We start from the raw sequence: 25,142 nt of genomic DNA, 5'->3' as shown, positions 1-25,142 counted from the left end.
GGCGGCGCGGCTGCATGCGCCGGCGGTGGGTGATCAGCCCCCGCGGCGGGAAGGCGGGAGCCGCCGAACCCCGCCGGCAGGCGACGCCCCCCTCCGCCGGGCGAGGCGGGGGCAGGAGCAAAGCCCCGGCGGGAAGGCAGCTGCCTGTCGGCCGGATCATGGGGGCTCTGACAGGAACGGTCTCCAGACCAAAGGCCCTTAACATCCCTCTTCTGACCTTTCCTCCGTTGCCCACGGGCCACAGAGCCACTGCGTCTCCCTCACCCCTCAGCTACCGCCCCACTTCATAACCTAGAAAACCTTCCCCCCCAGGGCAACTTCTTTTGCCGACCTCTGGAGGTCATCTGGTCCAACCTCCCTGCTCAAGCAGGTTACCTATAGCCAGTTGCCCGGGTCCATGACCAGATGGCTTTTGAGTGTCTCCAAGGTTGGAGACTCCACAACCTCTCCAGGCCGTCTGTGCCGGTGCTCAGTCATCCTTGCTAAACACCCTAAAAAAAGTGTTTCCTGATGTCCAGAGGGAACCTCCTGTGTTTCAGTTTGTGCCCACTGCCTCTGGTCCTGTCACTGGGCACCACTGGAAAGAGCCTGGCTCCATCTTCTTTGCACCCTCCCTTCAGGTACTTACATACATTGGTAAGATCTGCCCCGAGCCTTCTCTTCTTCAGGCTAAAAAACAGTCACAGCTCTCTCACCTTTATCTCATACATGAGACATTCCGGTCCCTTAATCATCTTTGTGGCCCTTTGTTGGACTGTCTCCAATACGTCCATGTCTCTCTTACTGGGGATCCCAGCACCGGACACAGCACTTCAGGTGTGGCCTCAAGAGCACTGAGTAGAGGAGAAGGATCACCTCCCTCAGCCTGCTGGCAATACTTTGCCTGATGCAGCCCAGGATACCATTAGCCTTCTTTGTGGCAAAGGCACGTGGCTGGCTCACGTTCAATTTGGTGTACACCACGACCTCCAGGTCCTTTTCTGCCAAGCTGCTTTCCAGCTGGGTGGCCCCCAGCATACAGATTGTTCCTCCCAAGGTGCAGCACTTTGAATGTCTTGTTGAACTTCACGATGTTTCTGTCAGCACATTTCTCCAGCCTGTCAACGTCCTTCTGGATGGCAGCATGACCCTCTGGTTTATCAGCCATTCCTCCCAGTTTTGTGTCATCAGCAAACTTGCTGAGGGTACATTCTGCCCCATCATCCAGACCATTAATGAAAATGTTAAACAGGACTGGACCCACTATTGACTCCTGGGGTACACAGCTAGTTACTGGCCTTCAACTAGACTTTGTGCCACCGTCCTCTGGGCCATTCAGCCAGCTTTCAATCCACTATCTGCTCATCCAGCCATACTTCACCAGCTTGTCTATGAGGATGTTGTGGCACACAGTGCCAAAGGCCTTCCTGAAGTCCAGGTAGACAATATCCACTGCTCTCCCCTCATCTACCAAGCCAGTCATTTCATTGTAGGAGCTCATCAAGTTGCTCAAGCATGACTTCTCTTTGGTGAAGCCATGCTGACTACTCCTGATGATTTTCTTGTTGTTCATGTGTCTGGAAATGGTTTCCAGGATTAGCTGCTCCATCCCCTTCCCACCCAGGGATCAAGGTGGAGGTGACTGGCCTGTAGTTCCCTGGGTCCTCCTCCTTGCCCTTCTTAAAGATAGGGGTGACATTTGCTTTCCTTCAGTCTTTGGGGACTTCTCCCAGTCACAATGATCTATCAAAGATTACTGACAGTGGCCTTGCAATGACACTTGCCAGCTCCCTCTGCACTCATGGGTGCTTTTTGAAGAGCCCAAGATCTCTGAAGAGGCCAAAGTCCGCTATCCTGAAGTCCAGGGATGTGAGCTTTCTTTTTACCCTCCTTCCTCCCCTTAGGAGCTTTAACTCCACCATCTGGTCACTGCAGCCAAGGCTGCCTTTGACCTTCACATCCCCAGTGAGCCCCTCACTGTTGGTGAGTATGAGGTCCAGCAGAGCATCTCTTCTCCTTGGCTCCTTTATCACTTGGAGGAGGAAGTTATTGTCAATATGCTCCAGGAAACTCCTGGATTGCTTATGTCCTGCTGTGTTGTCGCTCCAGCAGATATCGGGGTGGAGCACATCTGGCTCCTCTTCAGTGTTGAGGGAGGTGAAATTATTTTGTAGTTGTAAGTCCTTAGGGGGAGCAGGAGCCTTCCTCTTGGCGTCAGAAGCTTCCATCCTTCACCTTCTCTAGAGGTTGCACTTACCTTAATATTAGGGGTGGACACTGCCTGCTTCCCTACTTCAGTGGGGGTTGGGAGCTCTTTGAGCTGTTTTGTCTCAGAAAAGATCCTGTCTATCTTCCTTCATCTTCTTTGAAGCTGTGCAGCCTGCTCATCTCCTCCTGTACCTCCTAGACTTGGTGGCACAGCTCCTCCAAGAGAGCACACCTCCTGCAGGACAGAGGGCCATTTCTCCTGGCACCACAGAGAAGTAACAGGGACTCACTGCAGCCTGGGGCTTGGAGGGCTGCATCCTTTATCTGAAGCTGGGTCTGCGGTGGAGCCTCTGCCCTAGCAGGGACACCTGCTCCGACTTCTGCTGGGGAAACCATTCTGTGGTGTCACCACCATATCTGAGACTGTCACAGTGATACTAATTCAACTGATGCCCCTTTCTTCGTGCCCTTCTGTGAAGACTGTTGTGCAAACTGCTGCATCTGTAAAAAAAAAAAAAAAGGAAATATTTTATAGTGCAGCAGGTCCTGGATTTGTAGCTCTTGGAGCTGTTCTCTGTTTTGGTGCACAGCAAAGAAACATGCTGAATTATCATGCTGAAAATCATTACAGCAACAAGGTCAACTGCTCCAATTACATTCAATTTCAAATTAAACACACCTTTAGTGGCCTCAGGGCACAACATTACAGTAAATGACTCAAGCAAGGTCTTTGAGAGACAGGTGTCCAAGAAATAAGGCTCAACAGGTCCTGTAATACCACGGCAGTTGAGGGGGAACACCTGCCAGCTCCCTGTGCTTCAGCCCCTCTCGCCAGCTGGATGAGCTGCAGCCTTCTCGCTTCCCTCTCACAGCCTCCAGCGTGTGCCATCTCAGAGGAACTGTGCAACTCCCCATCCCGCCCCGGCCAAATATTCGAGAGACCTGGTCAAGCCCCAAGCATCACAAGGCTGCAAAAATGGTATGACTCCAAGCCAAAGGACCAAAAAATGTATTTGTCCCTTCCTGTTAGGCCCTTCCACTCATGTTTTCAAGCTTTCCTCAACAGGAGCAGCTAGGAGCCTTTTTCTTTGGTTTCAAAACAACTTTCTTGTCACACAACTCTAGGAGGGCAGGAGATGCTAAAATCCAACATCACAAGCTCTGAGTGAGGAAACAGCCCTGCTGCCATGGCCTCACCAAGTGTCTTTGCACTTGCAAAGCTTGCACTGGGTGCCCAGTGCTCTACTTCTCCCATATGGCATGTCGCTGAGACGACGGGATGTAGGTCTGAGGGTGATCAGGATTTTAAATTCAAACATTCTTATTCCTCAAATAAGCGTTCATTAAAAATACTCCAGAGTCTTTTTTTTTCTGTAAGAATTGAACCTTTTTTGTTGTTGTTGAAGAGTGAAAAAATATTGATGGTATTTTTTTCTGGCATGAACTTGCTCATTTTCAACAACTAAAGAAAGGCGTCATGTGCCAAAGCCTGCTGAACCCTCTAGTGAATCAAACAGCCAGCCGAGGGTACTCGGTATTATCAATACTGACCTTTACAGCTCCTACCAGACCAATGCTGGCATGTGTCACCCCTTTGTGCAATTGCCTGCCTCTTTTTGCCAGCTCTTTCCTTCCATCATCTGCTCCCATGCAGCAGCTACCCCGAGTGTTACGAGGGCAGGTAACAGACTGGCTGCACCCGTTACCCAGCGCGGCAAGGCAAAGCCAACAGGCTTGAACCAAAGTACTCGCTTTTGGCTTCTTTTGGACCACATCCTTCCAGTGCTCTGAAAGTCCTTTTTATCCCAGAATCAATGCAGCCCTCAACCCCCATCAAGCAGGAAATGCAGCAGGAACTACCGAGCTGTCGTTTACCCATTAGATGAGATAAAAACACTCCAGTGCACTCAGATTCTAGTCCAGGCATGGCATTTAATGAATGCTTTTGTAATTTTTCACTTTGTTGCTGGTAATTTGGCTGTCTTAGCATGCAGGTGGCTTACTACAAGTGGGTAACTAAAAGCCTTTCAGATCTCCTGACCCTGCCACATCCAGCTCCCAAATCTTGGAAACTGAATTCAGTGTCTGAAGCAGCCTAATCACATCAAAGCAAGCGCAAAAACACCCTCATGTATTACACAGCCTCGAATCAGAGAGAAGGAAACCACACAGGCATGGCAGTGAGCACACTTTCTATGAGGCTCATGGCGCTCCCTAGATTTATTTTGACATTACACATCAATCTCAGACTGAGCAACAAAGAGGGAATCTGAAAGGAAAAGATACATCTTAGGCAAGAAAATCAAATAAATCTGGTGGCAACATTGATCAGCCAGGTCAGCGCTGCCAGCAGAGCAGAAAACAGCCAGCAGGGATGGGCAACACCAGTTCTCTTTAAAAACAGCATGAACTTAAACCCAGGACAGCCCTCGTGTTTTCATTTTACACTCCCTGGAATAGGTATGGCTGGCTTGGCTCTGAGGTATTGACAGCTTTACAGTCAAAGGCTTGTCATTTCTCATTTGATCTTCTCCAGCCTCCCTACCTGGTGTACATTCTCCAACGATGTTCAGAGCACTGGTAAAAGGGGCTTTGCAATTGCAGTAAATGCTTTTTTATAGCTGCTTCAAAGCTGTTCAGAAGTTTTTCTCGGTATTAACATTATCTGCGCTTTTCTGTTCTTCCCCAAAATTGTTCAATTTCACAGTTAGGTCTGTAAGGCAGGATCAGAAAGCAAGCATGTATTTTAGGCTGGCAAAACTGAAAATCCTTCTGCTGTCTCCCCCTGTAAGTTACCATAACAGCTTTTGCCTTCAGGAAATTCAGCCAGCTTTCCGATTTCAATTTAAGGGTCACATTTTGTTCCAAGATACTTGCAAACAAATACTACTGAGGTAGAGGAATGAGGTGATAGCTAAGGGAAAGAATTTGGTGCCTAGGATTTGTTAATCTAAAAGAAATTAACCACAAAGTCTAATCTCAACAGAAATGTAACTTATTTTGAAACTCCAGATTAAAAAAAAAAAAAAAGTAACACATTAACTTGCAATATGCTGGTGAGATGTTTTATTCTCCTAAATACAGCAAAACTGAATTCACCTACAAAGGTGAAAGTGATCTATTGCCCTTGCTCAGCAGAGCAAGAAAGTAAACAATAAGCAAAACAAATGAGCAGTCAGATGTTAAGTTCTTGCAGTGTTAGAAAAGGCAAGATGTCACTAGTACCAGGAAAAGGGTTTAACCCTTCTTCCTTTGCAGACTGACAATTGTCCAGACAACAGAAGGTGATCTGTGCCCATTCTTAGATCAGAAGGAAAAAACCTACTCTCGGACTCTGTCCCATTACCTCGATTGCTGGCTCTTTGGGACAGAGACTGGGTGACACAGCAGGCTTGTGGCACACCATGCAATTTAACTCCATCTTCTATGAAGCTGTGCAGCCCTTTGGCATCTCATCCCCACATAAGAGGAAAGCTTGAGAATTCCCCTGCCCTACCCCTCCTTCCCTAGGCACAAGGAAAGATTTAACCTCTCCCTTGTTCCAGCATACGTGAATTTACTTCAGAGCCTCTGACAAGCTTTATATAAGCTTATTTGCTGACTTAGCCTTTTTAATGCTGGGACACTGTGAAACGTTTTGACTGTACCAAGCAGGGGCAGGTACCCACTCTATTGCTGGATAGCCCAGGCACGCAGCCATTCTCTGGGCAAAATGCACAGTTTCTGCCCTCATCCGAAATCCTGCTGGGGAAGACGTATAATAAACACTTTGAGAGGAGTGACCTGGAGCAGTTAATACCTTCCAGAATATGCTGTTATTAGGAGGGAACAGAATCTGCTCTATTTAGAGCCCAGGAGCAAGATCTCCTGTATCACTTTAAGCCTTTCTTCATCTCTCTGCATCAGCTTGCTCCCCTTCGGGGAGGGCACACTGCCCACCTGTGGCAGTGCTGTTACCAGCCCTGCTTGTTTCCCATCCCCTGCCCAAAGGTGCAGCAGAAGAGCAATGACAAGTTGTGCTTTACTTCTCCAGTGTTCACGTGCCCCTGCTGCCTCCCATCCCCGAAGCTTTACATTTCTCTCCTTGCTAAAGCGAAGTTGATTGCTGCATTAATAGCCATGCCATTCTCCTGCAGGAGGCTCTGACAGCAAACCTCAGCGGACTCCTAGAGGGCAGAGGAAAACAGAGCTATATTGAATTTGATTAAGGGGCCAGAATAACCTTTAACAGAGCCACCTGGGGCAAGGAAGCAGACAGCTCTCCAGCTGAAAGCTCATGCAGGTTTCCTCCTAGTGCAGGGCTCCTCACTGGAGAGGAATAGCAACCCAGTCACATCACTCTGTTGGACTAGCATGCAGAGGGATGCTCACAGCCTTCCACTTGCATGAGGCATGACTACTGAGCTCCCAGCCAGGAAGGAGAAAGGACTACACCTCTCATGGATTATTCACATCATTTAAGCTGGGCTTCTGTACAGCACAGCTTGGAGAACCCCCCTTATCTCTGTGTCGAGCTCATCAACTCACATCCTAAGCAGAGACCAAATGCCCTTCTGGAAGGGATAGAAAATCTGCAGAAATGCAGAAAAGTAGATGTCATAAGGGCAGGCAAACCTCAGACCTTCTGAAGCTTTTTACCAGGGCAGAAGGATAAGTAGGCTAAAGCCCAGTAAAGCCAGGAGGTCAGCAACAAGGTGCAGGAGGTTTGGTCTTAGTTCTGCCTGTTTTAGAGGTATGACCTGAGCCCTAATAAGTGACTGCCAAGCCCTTGTTATGCAGTGTTTGAGGAGCACACATCAGGGAGCTGAGCACAATAACAGCCAGCAGGACAGGGCCCCGTGAGTACCCAAGGCAGATGAGCAGAGCAGCTCAGGGATAGCACCCAGATGTCCAGATCCTCAGAGAAGCTCATGGTGATGAAGCTGGTCCAACATCAAACCAGGAAGTCAGTCTGTAGGTCAGAGTCAAGGTCTGCTGATGGCAACCATGGTCAGACGCCATCCAGCAATCACTTAACAGCTCCATAGCAGTAGAAGAGGACTAAGGTCAGGTCAGGAGGGCAGTTCATGGGTCACAGCCCAAAGCAATAAGGACTGTGACCAAGCACAACAAACCAGAAACTAGTACTCCCACCTCATAGCTCAAACAGGAACTGAAGGCCCCAAGCTGAGCTTAAATAGAGCACCTGGGCCATGGGTGTTGGTAGAGGCCCCAGGTGAGCCTGATTACAGCAATTAAGGCCTATTAGTACGCTGAGGGCCCTGACAACATAAGCCTCTCTCCTTGCACAGTGACTTGAGAAACTGGAGTTTCTACCCCTCAATGAGCAAAGTATCTTTGCTAGGAAGAACCCAGAGGTGGTTTATGCCTTTCCTTACTAAACTGAAAAGCATAATAGTTACCTTTAGAGAAACTCCTGGTTCTTTAATAGGTGGCTAAGCTCGGATGTGCGTATCTTCAGAGCAGAAGGAGCAGCCTGTATCTGAAGAGGGCTGGTGTCTGTTGACTCTAAGGAGAGCCACGCACTGGCTCACAGGGACTACTGGCATTCCTACACGTTTCCACATGGTTTGATGGGACTGAAGTTCCTCAGCATCTTTACACAGGACAGTTACTTTCAGATCTCCTTGAGCACTAGATAACCCAGAAAAGAAACTTGGCACTTCCCCTGGGTTCCAACCCCCAGCTTCACCTTGCCTTTAGAGGCAAGTGACTTGCAAGATGAGCAGAAAGGAGCACAACCCCCTTCCAAGAGCTTTTGCTCTAAAGATGCAATGCTCAGCAGCCCCTTGAGGCTCCTCACAGACATTTAGTTGTGGCCGAGGAGCATGCTGGATGGCTGGAGTCGTTGGCAGACCAGTGCTCCATGATAATGGAGACATTAAATCAGTCACAGCAGCAAGAACTGCATAATAGATGCAAAATACAGAAGCCTGATCCAATTTTGGCTGTGCCTTGTTAAGTGGAAAAGTATTTTAGGAGATGGAAAAATACTAGGAGGTTCAGAGTGCATCCTCCCTGCAGCATGGCATGAGGGGTAGCTGTCTGCAGTGACTCACCTGTATCTGTAGATACACATCTGTAAGCATATTCCCATACTGTCTTCACAGCTCAGCAATCACATGCTGGAATTCAGATATTTGGGTGAGTTGAGGTCAACAAGGACAGAGCCATAAGCACCTGAAATGGCCCTCCTGGTTGAACTGCAGCTGGTTGGTCTCCTCTAGGACAGGAAGATGACACTACCCAACACAACTGCTACATCTTGAGCACAGTTACACTGGGAAAGTTCTTGTCAACCAGTTTCCAGACAGCCCTTTAGTAAACTCAGAGGAGATGGACAGAGCAGGTTCCAGTCAAGGTCTGGCATGGCAGAAAGCGAAACACTGCTGGTCCAGAAATGCTGCATATGCTAATTTTTCCAAGTGGCATTGGCATTAATTTGAGGAAAAATAAATGTATTACTGGAGGTAGAACTTCCCTGACTCAGAAACAGCCACTAGCACGCTGGATACAACCCAGGACTTGCAGATGTAGTGTGTTGGTTTATGATCACAATAAAGGCAGAAGCTATCAAGACTCTAAACCCTGTCAGAAGGTAGGAAAGAGCTTGCAGGAAGGGTACAGGGCTTGTTTCCTCCATTTTCCCAGATCACATACTCTCACGTGTTAGCTGGTTATCTGCAGGCACCTGCTCATGTACCCCAAACAGGCATGTATGCATTGTTTGTATGTGTGTGTATATATATACGCTTCGTGCTGGGCTAAGGTCAAACAGCTTTTTATGAGATGCAGAGAGCCATGCCGTTCTCTCAGGAGTGTGCACATGGCATGTTCAAATGAAACTGGATCAGGATCTGGCCCATCATGCACTTTTCAAATCAAGATGCTCTTCCAAGCCAGCTTCACCCAGCATTTGCCAACAACTACAGTCCCAAGGGGAAAACGACCACTAGAAGCGACACTGTGGGGATTCACAAACCCCTGTGTGCTTTGCAAGGAGCACCCTCTTCATCTTCCATCTGAGCCCAGGCACAGCCTGTTGTGGACAAACCTCACCTCCCCAAGACTCTTGCTTTTGCCCCAGGTTGTCAGAGGCACTGTGCAATGTTCGAATCACAGCAGTGAGAAGCCAAGTGCTCAAGCTTGGACAAACTCAAGGTTGTCAGGGGAGCAACTCCTCGTTTCATGAGACCGCGGCTTGGCTTGCCCATCTCCAGAGCCCTGCAGTAAAATCCTTGCTATGTTCAGCTGGAACATGCCCCCTGGCAAGGCAGTCCCTGTTCAAAGCGGCATCTGTTTTCACCCCTGTTTGCACCCCTGTCCAGACCAGACACCTGATGCTGTCAACAGCCAAAGCTTGCTCCAGGGAACCTGAAAAGCTCAGTGGCCACGAGAGGAGGAACATGCCTTCAGTCTGGCATTAACACTCCACTGAGCGGCTGATGCCAACATTAGCAAGGGCGCAGCTGCAAGAATTCATTGCTCTGCTGGATGCTGGCAAGACAACAAGGTGGGAGGGCATAACTGCCTTTGTACTGAGGATTCAGGAGGAGGCAGAGTGAGCAAAGCGACAAACAAGTAACTCCAACAATAGCATCTCTCTGTTGCCACTGCTCATGCTGTGTGCCAAGTGAGGTGGCACCAGAGCACAGGAGGCAGAAGTAAGTTGTAGGACAAAACTAAAGGGTGACTGTCAACAGCCCTGTCCAGCAGCAGGGCAAGGATCTGGGAAAATCAGGAGTCCCACTCCATTTCTGCGTATTCTGTCATGGTTTGCAGTGATATGCTTGGCCACATATTTAACTCTGTGTGGGTCACTACAGGCATAGCAGAGGTTTCACAAGGTTGCAAATTTTTAGGAAGCATTTTGTATTTCACCAGTGCGACACGAAGCCTCTTTCTCTTCCCACATCCAGTGCTCATCTGCACAACACACAAGTTCAGTTTGCTTGACAAGCTTGTTTCATCTCTCGTTACTGCTGCATTTGCTATCTCAGGGCCAGCACTTTCCCCGGCAAGGTACATGGGCTGCTACAGAGCTGGGCACAGCTTGCAAGTGCTGGCAGTTGCTCTCCCCAGGGATGGCCTCTGCCCATGGCCTCTGGCATTTGGAGGTGAGGTGCTAACAGCTCTGTGCCCAGCCCTGAAGAACCACGCTGAGCCACACCACGTGGTTCCAGGCACACAGCAGCTCTGCCATACCCAGCACACACCTGACCCAGGCACACATTCAGGGGGAAAAGGGCTAGCTCAGGCAGGGAAGGCATGCCAGGAAAGTGTCTCTATAGGCTGCCTGCAGAAAGCCCTGGTAGACAGAGACCCGGTGGGAAGGGAAAAAATACAGCCAAAACAGTTAAACAAATACACAGGGGGGAGCTGGCAGACAGAAAAGGCAACATGCGGAGCCAGTTTCAGGCTGAGAGTCATGTGCTAAGCCCCCAGCAGGGTTCAAGCACTGCTAGCTCCCGAGTAACAACCAGGCTGAGAGGACACACGCGCACGCGCATCACCATGACAAAACCCACGGTGTCAACAGCCAGGGATATGTCTGCTTGGCCAGCGCAGAATTGCAGCAGCCAGCTTACAAATGCTCTTGAGCCCAGGCAGTAGGAGCCTGGAGATGCCTTATGGTCCCATAAGTCTAGCCAGGCAAAGGACATTCACTACAGACCTCAGCTGTGTCTTGGAGAGGGTTTACTGCTTCTCCCAGACTGGAATCCAAGTGGCAGCCAAGACATGACATCAAGGCTGTCTAACCGGAGAGTGGGAAAGGAAGGGAGGTGGGAGATACGTACTGTGATGGGACAGTCTCAAGGTGATACATTTACATGAGAGAGTCCCGCAGAGGGATCAGTGCTCCAAAAAGCAGGCAAGACAGGGAAGGAGCCACTGCAGGCAGGCCCTTGGTGGGAAAGGCAGCGTTCATGACACGGTCCTGTGGACAACTGTGTCCTGGTATCCATCCACGGTGAAGATGTGCAGTAGCTGAGAGACCAGCACTGGCAGTTCCCACTAACTTGAAGAGCAAACACGGGATGTGTTTGTACCCAAACCCAACCCCACAAACCGCCGAGCAGCTGGTCCGGCATCCAGGTTGCTCACACGCTCTTCCTTACCCCCATGGCTGCAGGAGTTCCCAAAAGAGGAAGAAACACAAAACTACTGAAAAACAAATGTATTCAAAATGCACACAGTAAGAAAATTGCCTGTGAACACTGAGCCCATCCTGTCCTCCCTGAACACCTCCAGCTCAGGGCTCTTCCATTGCTACTCCCCAAAACAGCACCACAGGTACTTCACCCTCAACAAATGGGTGTGAGAGATGGTGTTCAGTTTAGGTGCCAGCACTTCGATCCAACCATAAATGCACATCTGCTGACAGCTGCACAAAGATAACACCCAGTAAGGCAGGGGAAGCCCCTTCTCCAAGGCTTCTGGACACTCCCCAGCATGTACCGAAGGAGCTTCACTGCCCATACATATCACCACTAATACTAGAAATAGTTACGTTTTATTTCAGTTCCCATCTTCCTCTGCCAGCCCCTCCTTGCAGAAACCAAGCACAAGGTCAACCCATGTGGGCACCTGGGGAAATGTCAAGTGTCAGGCACAAAGGCTTGGAGCCGAGAGGCTGGCTGGTTCACGGAGAGTTGAAAGCAGTTTCAGTTATCACCCAACAGGCTGCACAGTGGCCAGAAATGGGAAAAGAGAAGCCTTGAGAGTGCTTGCAATCCAAGGGGTGTGGATAAGGCAGACAAATGCTTTTCGAATGCTCCCACTCCGTTGCTCCTGCAGATGAGCCTGTAACAACTAGCAACAAACAAACAGCAAACATGCCATCTATGTGGCCAGCAATTCTCTCCCTGTTGTGCTTAGCTACAAGGCAAAACAGTGAACAAGGTTGCTAAACAGACTTGGCTGGGCATTTAACTACTTAACTCTGTTCTATTTACAAGGTCTTCAGCAGCTCAGCACTCCCTTAATCCAAAAGGCACAAAGCAAACAAGAGAATGTGCAGCTTAGTCCCTCTGGATGGTGATCTCTGTAGTGCTCCTGGGAGGGCTGCAAGGCAGAGGTCTCATCTCACAGGAGCATGTGGCAGACTCCGCTGCCAGCCTCAAAACTGCTGGACAATCAGCTTCCGCTTCACATCCCGGCTGAATCTGTTCATCTTGAACACTTCGCTGTCGTAGAAGGCAGAGAGGTTGTGGATGTTGATCTGCCGAGCCTGGGAGGAGGAGGAGGGAGGGGAGAGGTAAGAACCATGTGGTTTTCCACAGCAGAGGCTGCATAAAATTTGACAGTCAGCAATCTCTGCCCTGCTCAGCAGGAACCAGAACTGCAGTAGCAGGGGAGACTGCAGGTCAGGAGGAAAGGAGCATTGGCAGAGCTGAGCTGAGCAAAGAGAGCATGCTGGCTCAGCATCTGCCTGCTCTCGGCTTGTCCTCTTACTTCCACAAGAGCTAGAACATAACTACTATCCAAAAGTCCCTAATACCTCACCCAGTGGGAGACAGTTTTGCAGGAGACATCTGACTGGGGATGGACACATTGGCAGCACCAAGCTGGTGGCTCTTGAAGTAGTTACTCTGCACATTTGATGCAAGGCACAGAAAAGCAGCAACCCGGGAACCAAATGCTGCTTTAGTGCCAAGCAAGGTCAATACATTGCACAGAAAGGCAGAGCCAGGAGCGCAGACCCTGGACTGGGATGAGGACGCACTAAGGAGGAGGGTGAGCCTCAGGAGGGATTGGGAAAGCTCATATAAGCAAAGATTTTTCTGCTCTTTGCTTCTTCATACACAGGTGCCAGGGAACTTGTGTCCTCATTCATTTGCAAAGCACCAGCCATACTGCAGGCTTTACCACTCCAACCCCAAAGCTTTATAGGGGTGCACGAGTACTGAGGGGGAAGAATATGGCACTCCCAGAGAAGAGAGGAGCAGAGACAGATGAGACAGTCCTGATTCTGGGTTAAATTGATTAACACCATTTTTTTCTGGTACTGTAACTCGGGAAGTTAGAAGACTGAGAACACCTCTGGTTCTGAGGCTGCTGACAGAGAGCAGGAACCAAACCCAGAGAAGGCTTGTTACAATAAGCCCATACCTTATCCACCAGGTCCTTCTCTGGGACTTCTATGGTGTCTTGCTGGGCCCCATAGCGGTTTCTCTGGTACATCACCTGCTCTGCAACCAGCTGCTTCAGGATGAACAGCAGCAGCTCATTGTTGTCTCGCTTGAATGAAAGGTAGCGGGAGAATGTCTGGGAGGATGAGATGAGCCAAGAGGGTCAGGAACCAAGTGACGCGCTGCCGTCTCCCGTGCCCAACACCAACCAACCCCCTCCTCCCACAGAGCATAAGGGGAACCAAATGACAGCGCTGTCACCTGCACCCTTAGTGTCTCTTAAGGGACTTCGGCCATGCCAAGCTGCCACCTGCAGATGCAGTTAAAACACAGCCCTGTGACAGCCACAACACTCCTTTGCTGGCTGCTCTTCCAACCGTTAAAAATTTCCGGAGGGGGTCTCATCACCAGCCCTGGAGCCTCTCGGGGGCTGGCAGTGCACTGCTGTGGAGGTGTGCTGCCCGGCTGGGAAGCCGCCATGGGAGTGCTGGCCCTGGGGAAGGTGTAGAGCAGCTTCACTTAACCCAGACTGTCCTGTGCCTCCCCAGCAGACGCTCACACTTGGCTGGCTGTTTGCAGCCAAAGAGAGAGGCCACGAGTCGTCCAGACTGAGGGCAGACACTTGGAGTGGATAAATGCCAGGCTGTGGCCAGCCAAGAGCTGTTGGGAGCCAGCCCCTGCCACTCAGAGAAAAGGGCAGACTGTGCACTAAACCACACTGAGTGCTGCCCTGTGGTTAACTGTCCCCTGAGGAGCTCTAGAAAAAACATGAAGAAACTAACTGCCTGCTCAGGCTCGATCACCTGGCAGCAGCAGCAGCAGCGGGAGTCCTGTGCCAAAACAGCAGGAAGGCGTCAGAAGAGAGACGCAGCAGTGCTTTCGATACAGAGGCTCAGGGCACACTTCCTTCTCAGCCCCCCAAAAAACATCGCCCCACCATAGCCTAATGAAGGGCAGTCATGTAGCACTGCCTTCAGACTCACAGTACACCATTCACACGGGCTCAGAGCCTGACTCTGCAGGACAGACCCCTGCACAGCCTGGAAGAGTCTTGTCCTGCAGCCAGGGCAGTGCAAGGAGGTTGCAGTCAAACCCAGAGGGTCTGGGGTGCAGCTACAGCCCTCGGCTTAGCCGGTGCCCACCTTGCGCATGCTCCGCATGACACTGAACTTCTGTGTGTCGATGAAGCTCTCCAGCATCACCCGGATGGCCATGTTGACGTCATCTTCCACCACATAGTCCCGCAGGTGCATGCGGGCATGAGCCTCAGCCATCCGGATCATGGACTCAATGTGACGCACTGTGATGGGGATGCTGCCGGTTGCCTAAGGGGAGAGGAAGAGGCAACTCCTTACTGAAGAATAAAACACATGGGGCAAGACAGGTGGCTTCTGGCCCAGGACCTACTTCATACAGTAGGGAGCTGCTCCTGGAGCTTTGAGGACTCTCAGGCTAAGGAGGCTCTGCCACCTGCTGGCACGTTCTGCACAGAGCGGTACAGGCTCCCCTGTTCAACATTTTAATTCAGCAGAGTGCGAGGGGATGCTATGTGGGGTCCCTCTTGGCCATTTTTTAGTGCCCTTCCAGGAACAGCAATCCCGTTTCCTCCAGCAACTTTTAGGAGGAGTTAAAGAAACAAAAAGCCAACTAAAAAAGAAAATATATAGTTTTCCCAAGCTCCAAAAACATCCCTCCGTCCTCAACAAATTCCTCTTCCACAAAGAGCATGAAACAAGCCTGAGAGATCCCACAGACAAAAGAGAAGGGTGTTTCTACATAGAACAGCTCCCTGTAATGTACCAGGAACGTATGGGTCTGAGTGAATGCAAACATCTCCTGTGGGCTTGCCAGACTGGGTGACAATAAGAGGACTTTGCCATGGCAGGCACTAGTACATGTGTCCAGTCCATCAGTCCACACATCAACAACAGGCAAGACTCTGCATTTAGATGAAGAATCATCTGTTCAGCAGACACTACAGGATCTGCCTGTCTCTCACAGAACAGCCGCACAGACTTTTGTGACGGGAATGGCAAGTATGTGTCAACATATGCTGGAGCAGTCTTAGGCTGATTTGCAGACTAGATACATACTTCTTCTCCCCTTTCCTCAATATTCTCACCATAGACTCTTTCCTGAGGTCACTGTACATCCGGGCCACCTTGTCCTGGTCCATCTGGTTGAGTTTGGGGTGGACCTTCTCTTTGGCATAGATGATGTATTTCCTCAGGATCTCCTGGGGAATGGGTTCAACCCCATATGTGTTGGGAAGAATGACCTCATTGGCATCCCCATTCACTGCCTCCTTGCTACCTGGGTGGTGCTTGACATGGCTGCCAACAACGAACCGGGCAAGCATTTCATCCTACAAGAGAGCAATGGACTAACAGACACTGAAGACACTCACCAGATAGCAAAACTCGGTGGACAACTACAGCTGAGCATCCCAACAGCAGCATCACAAGCCCAGCACAGGCCTGGATTAATAGCACAGCTTGTACCTGCACAGGGTCCACTGTGTCTCTCACCACGCACAGGATATCAAATCGAGAGATGATGGGCTCTGTCAGGTCTACATTCTCCGAGAAAGTTAACGATGGGTCGTATCGCCCACCTAGATCATAGAGATAAACCTCAAAGTCAAACACAGGCTGCAGGGCTGAAGCTTTGAAGCAAGCATAGACCTCCTGCACAGAGGGACTTTACTGCTTGCTTGATCTGAAGAAACCAGACAGAGGGAGGGGAAGATGTGCCACAGTTCTCATGACAGCAAGACTCACGCTAGAGGCCTGAGGCGGTCCTGTGGTCTCTCAGCACTTACCTATGGGATTAGCAGCAGCAATAACGGTGCAGCGGGCTTGCAAGGATGTGACAATGCCTGCTTTGGAGATGGAAATGCTTTGCTGCTCCATGGCTTCATGGATGCTGGTCCTATCTTGATCATTCATCTACGAGAAAGCAACAATGACTTAAACTGAATCTACGCCTATACCCATTGCCCAACACACCAAGGCAAATCAGCTCCTAATGCTCTGAAAAAGTAGCAAACTGCACCGTGGACCAGTAAGGGCCTAAGCAAACTGCAGGAGTCTCGGTCAGCTGGGAGAAGGCACCATGAATTATAGCGTCTCCTCATCACAGAGGTTCTAGCTGGTCCCTCCACAGCTAATCGTTCTCATAGAGATGAAGCTAGGCCTCACCTTGTCAAATTCATCGATCAGGCAGACACCTCTGTCAGCCAGCACAAGGGCTCCTGCCTCCAAAGTCCACTCCTTGCTGACCGGGTGCCTCTGGACATAGGCTGTGAGGCCCACAGCAGAAGCACCCTGGCCAGTGGTGAAGATTGCTCTACTAGATGCCTTCTCTATGTATTTAAGAAACTGTGATTTCGCAGTACCGGGGTCTCCACACAGAAGCACGTTGATGTCACCACGGACTTTGTGTTTGCCACCTACAACAGTAATGGGAGAGACATGTTGGCAGCTGAGTGCATGGCTTGATAGCAACCCTGCCCTGAACACAACAAAGCTGAAGGGAAGGCTAAGAGTAGGCAGGGAAGCTTTACAGGGAAGCTGAAGAAAAAAGGTCAGCTTTGGAGGCAGTCACATGAGTAAAACAGCATTTCTAACCTTGCTGAACACATTCTTCTAAGAAGGAGATGACAACAAATCAGGAGACCAAAAGGTCAAACCTCTGAAGGGGCATCAAACACAACCTCCTAGAGGAGGAGGGATAAAAACTTGCCCAGGTTTGCAGCAGGAGCTGTTTTCAGTCTTAGCATTTCTACTGTTACACCAGACTTTTCAGCATGATAAAAGCAGCCACTTCCATCACAGATATCCCTCAGTCTGTTACTTTGTCTTTCACCAAGACACAGAGACAACTCTAACCACTCTCATTGCAACACCCAGACAAACCCAGACCCATTTGCTTTCAGCTGAGTGAAGCAGCCCCAAGTGACACAAGTGACACCCACCTGGGTTTTTAGGCTCTCCACCGAACAGAGCTAAAGCCAAGCCCCTCTTGATGTCTTCATGCCCATAAATAGATGGGGCAATGCTGGCAAAAATCTGAAAGGAAAACCAGAGGAGTTGTCCAGGGCATACCATTTCCCAGTCTGGGCAGAATTTGGCATGAAAATCAGCAAAGGGCTGTATCTACGGTTACCCTTATAATACTGCTGTCTTTGAAGAGTTTTTTATTATCCATGGTGAGGGGGCTGTTTCAACTTAACTACCCACCCAGAGTCCCCTAAAGGTGCTTCACAAAAATGGTGCTGCTGGGGCATGGCAGATTGTGTAGTCTAGCACTGGAAGCTGCTGTCACTGCCTCCACACTCCTGTTGTACACAAAGCACACCACAGTGGCTGTTATCAGCTGTTGCAAAGCTAGAGACTTTGATTTGAGACTTACTCACTGCACATGATAGTAGCTGGATGGGCTATGCTGCACAGGAATTGTGATCATGGTCAAATATTATGAACAACTGGCTTATTTTCTCAAGGGTATTCTGATAATAGCCTGATGCTGGAGACTACTGACGTTAAAACGTCCTGGCTCAGTTGAAGCTGCTCCACCCATTTGGAACAACAGGCAATGTAAAAACAGCATGACCAAGGCAACAGAGTGAAGTCCCTGTATTACAGAGCTTAAACCTGACCCAACTGAGGTTGAACATGCACCAATCCAGGAGCTTTGTTCTTTCAAGTATTGGATTCAGGTCCTAGCATGCAGAGAGAAGCAAAGCTAAGATCTCTACCACAGCTTAAGCTAAGTAATAACATCCCCTTAAGGGAACTGGAAATACAAGCATTGGCTCCTCAGAACACTTCCCCCACTGTGCTTTCAAGATATGGGGAGACAAAACAATAGTCAGATATAAGTAGTGTCTGAGTGTCTCTCACTCATGTTCCAGCCCTATTGGGATGTGGAAGGCTCAGAGAAAGAAGGGAAGAACAGAAAATTTGACCCCCAAAAGCACAAGGGAAGTTTCTTATTTCCTTCCTTTTTTCCTTCCTCCTATAACTCACTCTCTAACAGCTCTCTGAGGGCTACAGAAGATTGCAAGACCATTCAGAGAAAACTGAGATTTCTAAAAGTTTCTTTAACCACTGTTTAGCCAGCCAACACCTTTCATCACTTACTGATCCAGATGCCAGGTGATGGCAAGCTATCAACAGGAAAAGGGATGTCTGAGGCTGACCCACCTTCTCCCCAATTTGCTCATCCTTGGACAGACCCACAATCACTTTCACATCTTCATCAGTCAGTTCTCCAATAGCCAGCTTGTTGTCCTTCTTGGCGATGTGGTTGGCCAGGATCACAGTTGCAAACACTGGGAACCCGTTGGCAGTGTTCAAGGAGCCGTCATAGTTGTTGTGGTAGATCCCTGTTAGCTCCTGGGAACCAGGAGATGATATGTCAGTGCTTGCATAGTACGAACCAGCCCCCTCTCCATTCTAAGACACCAGTCTCAAAAGTAGCTGCCCAAATGCATCTGAGGACATCCCCACAGATGTTCCAGTGATGTCACCATCACAGTTTAAAAATGCTCTGTGCTCACCCCATACCTGAGTCCAACAATGTACTCACAATCTCATCCCCTGGCTTGCAGCTGTCAACCAGATCGGCGAGGAGAATGGCATCCTTGGAGCGGGGCAGCCTCCCAGCAGCTACCTTCCCAGGGCTCTCCTGGATTTTGATGCGCTGATAGTTCTGATAGACTGTCTGCAGCAACAAAACAAAAGTTACCCAGCAAGTCTGGCAGGCATCAGCACAGCCGATGCTTTTCAAAGGCACCTCACCAGAGAAGGTCCATTCAAAGATTTACTATACTTTGGTTAGAAAACTAGGGGCATGTAAGGTTGGAGATTGTGAGGAGCAATTCCGGGGTGAGATAGACAACAACGGGGATAGGAAAGCACTTTGCCATATCTCACCACTGTGTTTCAGCCACCACAGTGTTTGTCCACCCAAATACTGGACCAGTTCCTGGGAGGAAGATGCTCCACTTGTGATGGTTAAAGATATCAAAGCAAAGAATGAAAGTCAGAAGCTCCATATAAGTAATTTTGCTACTGTCCTCTAGTTTCCTTAGCTGGCAGATCAGGAAATACTGACCTAATTGGGGAAGGAGGAGAGCTGGACAGTCTGTGTCTGCATTTCTACAGTAAGGATAGGTAACTGTGTACCAGAGATGACTGTGGCAAAAGATTCCGCCCAAACACTTAAAATGAGGCAGTAAATGACTTGCCTTTTGGCTGCTAAATTAGGCAGATTCAGGTTAAGAGCTGAAATAGGCAAGACCTATCTTCAGAGACACCTGGATGTAGCAGTAGACTCCTCTCCTGGCACCAAGCCTGTTCGAATGGTGGGAGCCAAGGCCGGGCTGGGAGGAACAGGCAGTGCAGCAGCCTGGGCAAGATGGGCAGACAGCCCTGTCTAGGCAAGCACATCTCTTACCTCTTCCATGTTGATTTCAAAGGGGCCAAGAGACTGACACTCTGGACAGGAACCAGCTTTCACCTCCTGGTTCTGGGACTGGAAAAAGGGTCCCAGGATGAAGCTGCACTTGCTGCAGTTGTATTTGACCATGCTGAGCTGAGGCAGGACCCCTGTGCAACTTGTCACTACTCCGCTGGTGCGGATCAGCTGATTCAAGTGCAGCTGCCTGAGGAAAGACAGAGAGATGCTGGATGCCTGCAGGGCACAGAAGGCAGAACACCCTACAGAAATGTTCTTGCTAAAAGGCACAACTCCCAAAGGCCTAGTAAGAAACAGTTATCAGCAGGAGTCTTCTTGCAGGGTTTGTGTTTTACCTTTGGGGACATTGGAAGTTCACCCTTAATGAGACTTTTTTTTCTGTAATAAGCTCAGTCATCCTGTCGGACTTATCCAGAGCTTTAGCTTGCAGACTAGTTCTCCTGATCACCCCAAAGCCTGCTGCAAGCCCCACAGCCACTGCTGGTAATTCTGCTGCTTACCTGAGTGACCGCAATTCTTCCACCAGAGGGAGGTGGGAAATACGGACATGGATCTCCTGAGCAATACGATCATATTTGGGGTACATTGCCAACACCACCTCCTTGGCTGCTTCATCAAAGATCTTCAGCATTTCTGCTGGGGCTTCAGGCAGAAAGTAGGCAAGGACATGTTCCTGGGCTGCCAGATCCTCGTAGTTCACCACCAGACTCTCTCTGTTTTCTTAAGAAAAAGATGGGGTGAATTGTATTTTCTACCTGCCCACTCCTCAAGGAGTCTTGTGGAAAAGACAGCCAGAACAGACAAGCCTGTATCCTGCAGGCTGCAGTTTGCAGATGTCTGCACCTTCCTGAAAAACGTTTAGAGGTCAACATTTTGAAAATGGGTGGGAAACTCTTTTTAATTTATTTCTCTGACAAATTATCAGTACCAAGCTTGTGACTGTTCCTCTCCAGTGCAGCACAGCTACTTCCCAGGCCCGGTGTGCCTGAGACTCAAAAGCCTCAGCCCAACACACAACTCTCCCACAGACCTCCAGGAAACAGAAGTTAATAGGAGAGACAACTATGCTGAATGGCTGGCAAAAACCTTCCACGTCTTATGTTCCTGGAAAGGGACAAGACAAATGCCTTTTATTTCCTAGCTGTATAACACTGACCCTGATCCACTACTCAAGCTTCTGGAGCTTCAGCCTCCATATAAAGAAGAAATACGAAAAACTGTGGTTACAAGAGCTGTTCCTAGATGTGACAATTTCTGCTTTTACAATTTATCAGTGACAGCCTTAATGATTGCTTCTTCTGGCAGTGCCTAGTCGGAATTCAAGGCTGCAACACTCACATGGTTTTCAAAGTCACAAGGTCTATTTGTGTCCCCTCGCTGGATAATCCAGTTTCTAGTGTGAGAAAGTAACTAGCACAGACAGCAAGCAATTGTTGTCTCTTTCAGATCACAAGCTTGCAGACCACTGTCTGCTGCCCCACATAGTCTTTTGCTAGCATTTCTACGATATGAATATTAATGAGTACCAGACGCCAGGGGCCTTCTAATTAGTCAGCCAGAATCAAAGAAGATAGTAGACATGTTTCTATTATTCTTTTATCTCCATCAGCACCCGAGTTTCTTAAAGTGCTGACTCAATGTCTGGGACAAACAGGACAGGCAGAAAAAATCCACCTATGGACTGGATCACCGTAAAGCACCATGACCTACAAAAAGAGGAGAGAGCCTCTAATCACCCGGCCCTACCTTTGCACATGTCACTGATCCTTTCCTTGAAGACATTGTGCCCATGGTCATCCACATGGGTCTTCAAGAAGTTCTTGAAGCGGTGGTAGATCTCAAGCCGGGGAGCTGCCATGGAAACCCACTCCCTCACCGAATGCCCTTTCATGTCTTCCAGATTCTCAATGCTCTCAATCATGTCTTCATCTCCCTCTTCCATGCCATCGGCAGCCCGTTCTGCCAGCCGCCTCTTCCGTGAAGGGCGGTCTTCATCTTCATCGTCACTATCTAATGGTTGGGAGGAAAAATTGTTAAAGTGTTTGGGATTCCTGTTCTCACTCTTCGGGTTAGTCATGGTTGGATTGCACCAGCTGTGAAGCAAAGAGGTCGGAGCCTGAAATACAAACCGAGAACTATCCCAGGCCCAGCCTAAATCCAGTTCTAGCCTGCCTCCTACATCTTCCACAACATAGCTAAAGACTTCATGGGAGTGAATAAGAATATTTGTATGCCGCAGCACACAGTCATGTCCATTAATGCACTGAGGGAGGAAGGCCAAGGAATGGGCTTCCAAGTGCATCAAAGGCCCTCCCATCCAGCCCACAAAAGTCTCTACAGGAACACCAACAAACTCCACAGCATACACTCAGTAGAATCCCAAACCCTTGATACAGGCCCAGGATCCTGACTTTGTTTCAGCAGTGAACATGTAACCAGAAGAACACACCAAATGAGATCCTAGAAAGCCCAAATCAAAGGGATCATGCACTGGGGAGTCCAGCCAAGCCCACAGCCAGAGATTTCACTCAGAGCCCAAATACACTGGAGCTCCAGGGACCTCCCTGCTACTCTTTGAGGGTAAGAGTCCAGCTCCCCTCCAAGGGCCGGCTTGCAGCCCATCACGCAGGGATCAGCAGCCCACTTGGCACAGCTCATCTGCACCTACCGTAAAGCAGCCCTCTCCTCATGCGGCCCATGCCCTGCTCCAGCTCGCGGTCTCGCTGCCTCATTACTCGCTCTGCGGCTTCCCGCTGGCTGGCTGTCAGCTCCTCCACATCTTCATCATCCAAAGCCAGGCCCTCTGCTTCATAGACATCCAGCTCGGGGATGGGGCGGTAGTCCCTAGCACACACACATAGCATTGAAGCAGGCCAGGCTCCAGAAAGCATTTCTCCAGCCCTTCTCTAGCTACTGCTGGGTAGGTGTCAGGACAGTTGGTCTGCAGCAAGACTGAACATGTTGAGCAGGAAGGCACTTCACAGTGGAAGATGCCCTGCAGTACAAAGGGCTCCAGCACCACGGTTATGAATGACAGCATTCAAGCCTTTGTATTGTAAAGTTCACCAGCTTGCCGGCAGGCCTGGCTGAGTAAAAGAACATTAAAATTTACGCCTGCAGGAGTAAGGAGCTGGGCTGGATGCACATCCCGCATCCAGGGAGATCCTGGTTTACCCACACCAGATCATGATGGCACTTTGCTCCCAGGTTGCAATTTGCTCAGTTCTTCCAGGACTCAAATGACACTGTGCCCTGACCTTTCTCCACTGGCCAGCAGCTCTTTGCCCCCTCGCCCCAGCTACAAGCACAGCAGAGGGATCCCATGGTGGCATGGGTGATAGCCCCCCCTTCACGTCGCTGGCCGCACTGACTTCCCATTAGCAAAACCCCATCCCCAGACACACCCCCCCCCCCCGCAGAAGCTGCCTTCCCCCGGTTTCCTTACCTTTCCATCCCTTCCCCGATGAGCTCTTCGCCTTCTTCCTCCTCCTCGGGGAGCCCCTCGGTCCCCAGGAGCCCTTCGGACTCATCCTCGAAGGGGGGCAGGTCCCGGCCGGGGCTGGACGTGAAGGCATCGCCCCGGCGTGAGCTCCGCACGGGGCTGGTGGCCGCCGCCTGCGACTCGGAGGAGTCCTGCAAGGACAGGAGGGAGAGGGGGAAGGCGGGGGGCACCGTGCCGTGGGGGCAGAGGGGAGCGAGGGCTTCCAGGAGCCTCTGCCGTGGGGGCGGCGCTCAGAAGGGGGACGCGGATCACCGAGGAGTCCTCTTTCCCGATGGGGCAAAGCTTAAAATAATTAGCTCTCCTTGCAAATGAAAACAGAAACGCATGGGAGAGTGGGGGGAAAACCATCCTCCGAGCCCAGAGCAGACGGAGCGGAGGGGAAGGGCTCCGACCCTCCCCGGGCCCGGCTCTCTTCTCCGGTGCAGGGCACGGGGGAAACTTCCCTCGGCATTTCGGGTGTCCCGGGCGAGCGCACCCCCACTCACCCCCCACCCCCGCTCCCCCCGCAATCCCCTCTGGACCCCTCGCGACCGCAGTGCCAAGACTCCCGCGGCGGGGAGGACCCGGGGTCTGCACCCCGCGGGGGTGACACCCCAACTCGCACCGCTCCGCTGCCCCGGCTCGGCTCCCGTGCCCAGCCCCGGCCGCTCACCGCCATCACCGCCGCGTCTTCCTGCCCAGCCGGATTCCGCGCGAAACCAGACTCACGTGGTCGGCAAAAGCGCGCGAAACCTCATGAATAATGGATAGGCTCGGGGGAGGGCTCCGCCCCGCTTATCTGAATATGGATGAGGCGGCGGGCGAGACCCTGGAGCAGGCGGGGGCACGGCCAAGGGGTGTCGGGCGCCTGGTGGGCAGCAGTGCCAGACTTCGGCAAATTTTCGTAAACAATCGGCCGTTTGCCTCTGGGCTCGAGGGGTCCCCTCTCCTGCCGGGAACCCGAGTCACGGAGGAGATCCCTCTGGGAATTCCTGTGTCCCTGTTGGCATGTCTGCCTCTTCTGCAGCTAAAATCAAGTCTGACTTAACCAGGTTTGCCACTGACCCATGGGGCACCCGCTTGAATCACCTTTATTCTGGTTCACACTAAAACTACAAGAGTTGGGAAGGGGGTTCTGGCATTTGGTTTTGGTTGGTTTTTTTTGGTGTGAGTCTGTATGTAACAACAGCAATGGGGAGCTAATTGGAGCAGTTCTGAAGAACAGACACATCTGTCTCTGTAGCTGCTTGGTGCAGCAAGCAATGCCATTTAGGAGAGTAACTGAAAAAGAGCACCTGTCCCATAGAAACTGGAAGAGGAATTTAGGCAAAACAAGCAATGGGCTGATGTTTGGCAAGGAGGTGAAACAGTTCCATTCAGGCCACAGGCTTTTGCATAATAGCAGGTGGTTTGGATTTTGGAGATCCGTGTTCTCTGAAGGGTTTCTGACCACTATTGAGTGTCAGGCTGTTTCTGCTCTTGGCTGCACTCAAGCGTGAGGCAGTAACCTTGAAACAGGTGACAGCAAAAGCAAAAGTGACTAAAGAGGCAGCTGACAATCACAGACCTGAAATGGCTCTTCCAGGAGCCCAGCTGGATGATTCAGCCTGGTACGAATATAGCAAAGCAGGAGCATCGTGATATAAATAGGAGAGTGGCTCTGCCTCATCTACGTGACACATGATGGGGAGCTGGCTGGTGCTCGAGTGAAACAGGCACAGGGATCCCCCAAGAGATGCCCCCCCCATAGGCTTCTATAGACCACATGGCTTAAAGGAAGGCAGCCCAGGACCTGTGTAAGGGGCTGTTGTCTGACAAGGCCTAGGTGACACGCTGTGATGAACTGGTCTCACCACAGG

At 50.4% G+C, this 25,142-nt stretch overlaps 2 protein-coding genes across 2 annotated transcripts in view; both read right to left on the bottom strand.

Annotated features, from left to right (window-relative positions):
• The window catches only part of PODXL2 (podocalyxin-like 2), a 29,826-nt gene extending 29,053 nt beyond the window's left edge, over nt 1-773 (bottom strand). Inside the window, exon 1 of the mRNA XM_010573592.1 lies at nt 696-773. Coding sequence (XP_010571894.1) covers nt 696-773 — 78 coding nt within the window. The remainder of the gene's footprint in view (nt 1-695) is intronic.
• A 10,580-nt stretch (nt 774-11,353) lies between these two features.
• Nucleotides 11,354-23,997, bottom strand: MCM2 (minichromosome maintenance complex component 2). Its single transcript, XM_010571830.1, has 16 exons — nt 23,957-23,997; nt 23,248-23,435; nt 22,471-22,646; nt 21,549-21,812; nt 20,303-20,522; nt 19,782-19,989; nt 18,912-19,046; nt 18,527-18,718; nt 17,296-17,389; nt 16,520-16,770; nt 16,141-16,267; nt 15,821-15,933; nt 15,442-15,684; nt 14,462-14,644; nt 13,300-13,455; nt 11,354-12,418 (listed from the first exon to the last, which is right to left on the bottom strand). Exons 1-16 carry the CDS (start codon nt 23,960-23,962, stop codon nt 12,308-12,310), a joined length of 2,667 nt encoding a protein of 888 aa, XP_010570132.1. The 5' UTR covers nt 23,963-23,997; the 3' UTR covers nt 11,354-12,307.
• Between the last annotated feature and the right edge of the window lie 1,145 nt (nt 23,998-25,142).

The sequence above is a fragment of the Haliaeetus leucocephalus genome, unplaced genomic scaffold (genome assembly GCF_000737465.1).
Source record: "Haliaeetus leucocephalus isolate CR32 unplaced genomic scaffold, Haliaeetus_leucocephalus-4.0 Scaffold2, whole genome shotgun sequence".
Lineage (NCBI taxonomy): Eukaryota > Metazoa > Chordata > Aves > Accipitriformes > Accipitridae > Haliaeetus > Haliaeetus leucocephalus.
Note: the sequence above shows the minus strand (reverse complement) of the source record. Positions and strands in the feature narration are given on the sequence as shown.

Bases quoted from the DNA above. Each gene is read 5' to 3' on its own strand.
- MCM2 (XM_010571830.1), bottom strand. The intron at 18,719-18,911 runs GTGAGTACATTG...CCTGGTTCCCAG, and splicing joins GCAAGCCAGGGGATGAGATT to GAGCTAACAGGGATCTACCA. The intron at 16,771-17,295 runs GTGGGTGTCACT...TTACTGTTGTAG, and splicing joins TGGAGAGCCTAAAAACCCAG to GTGGCAAACACAAAGTCCGT.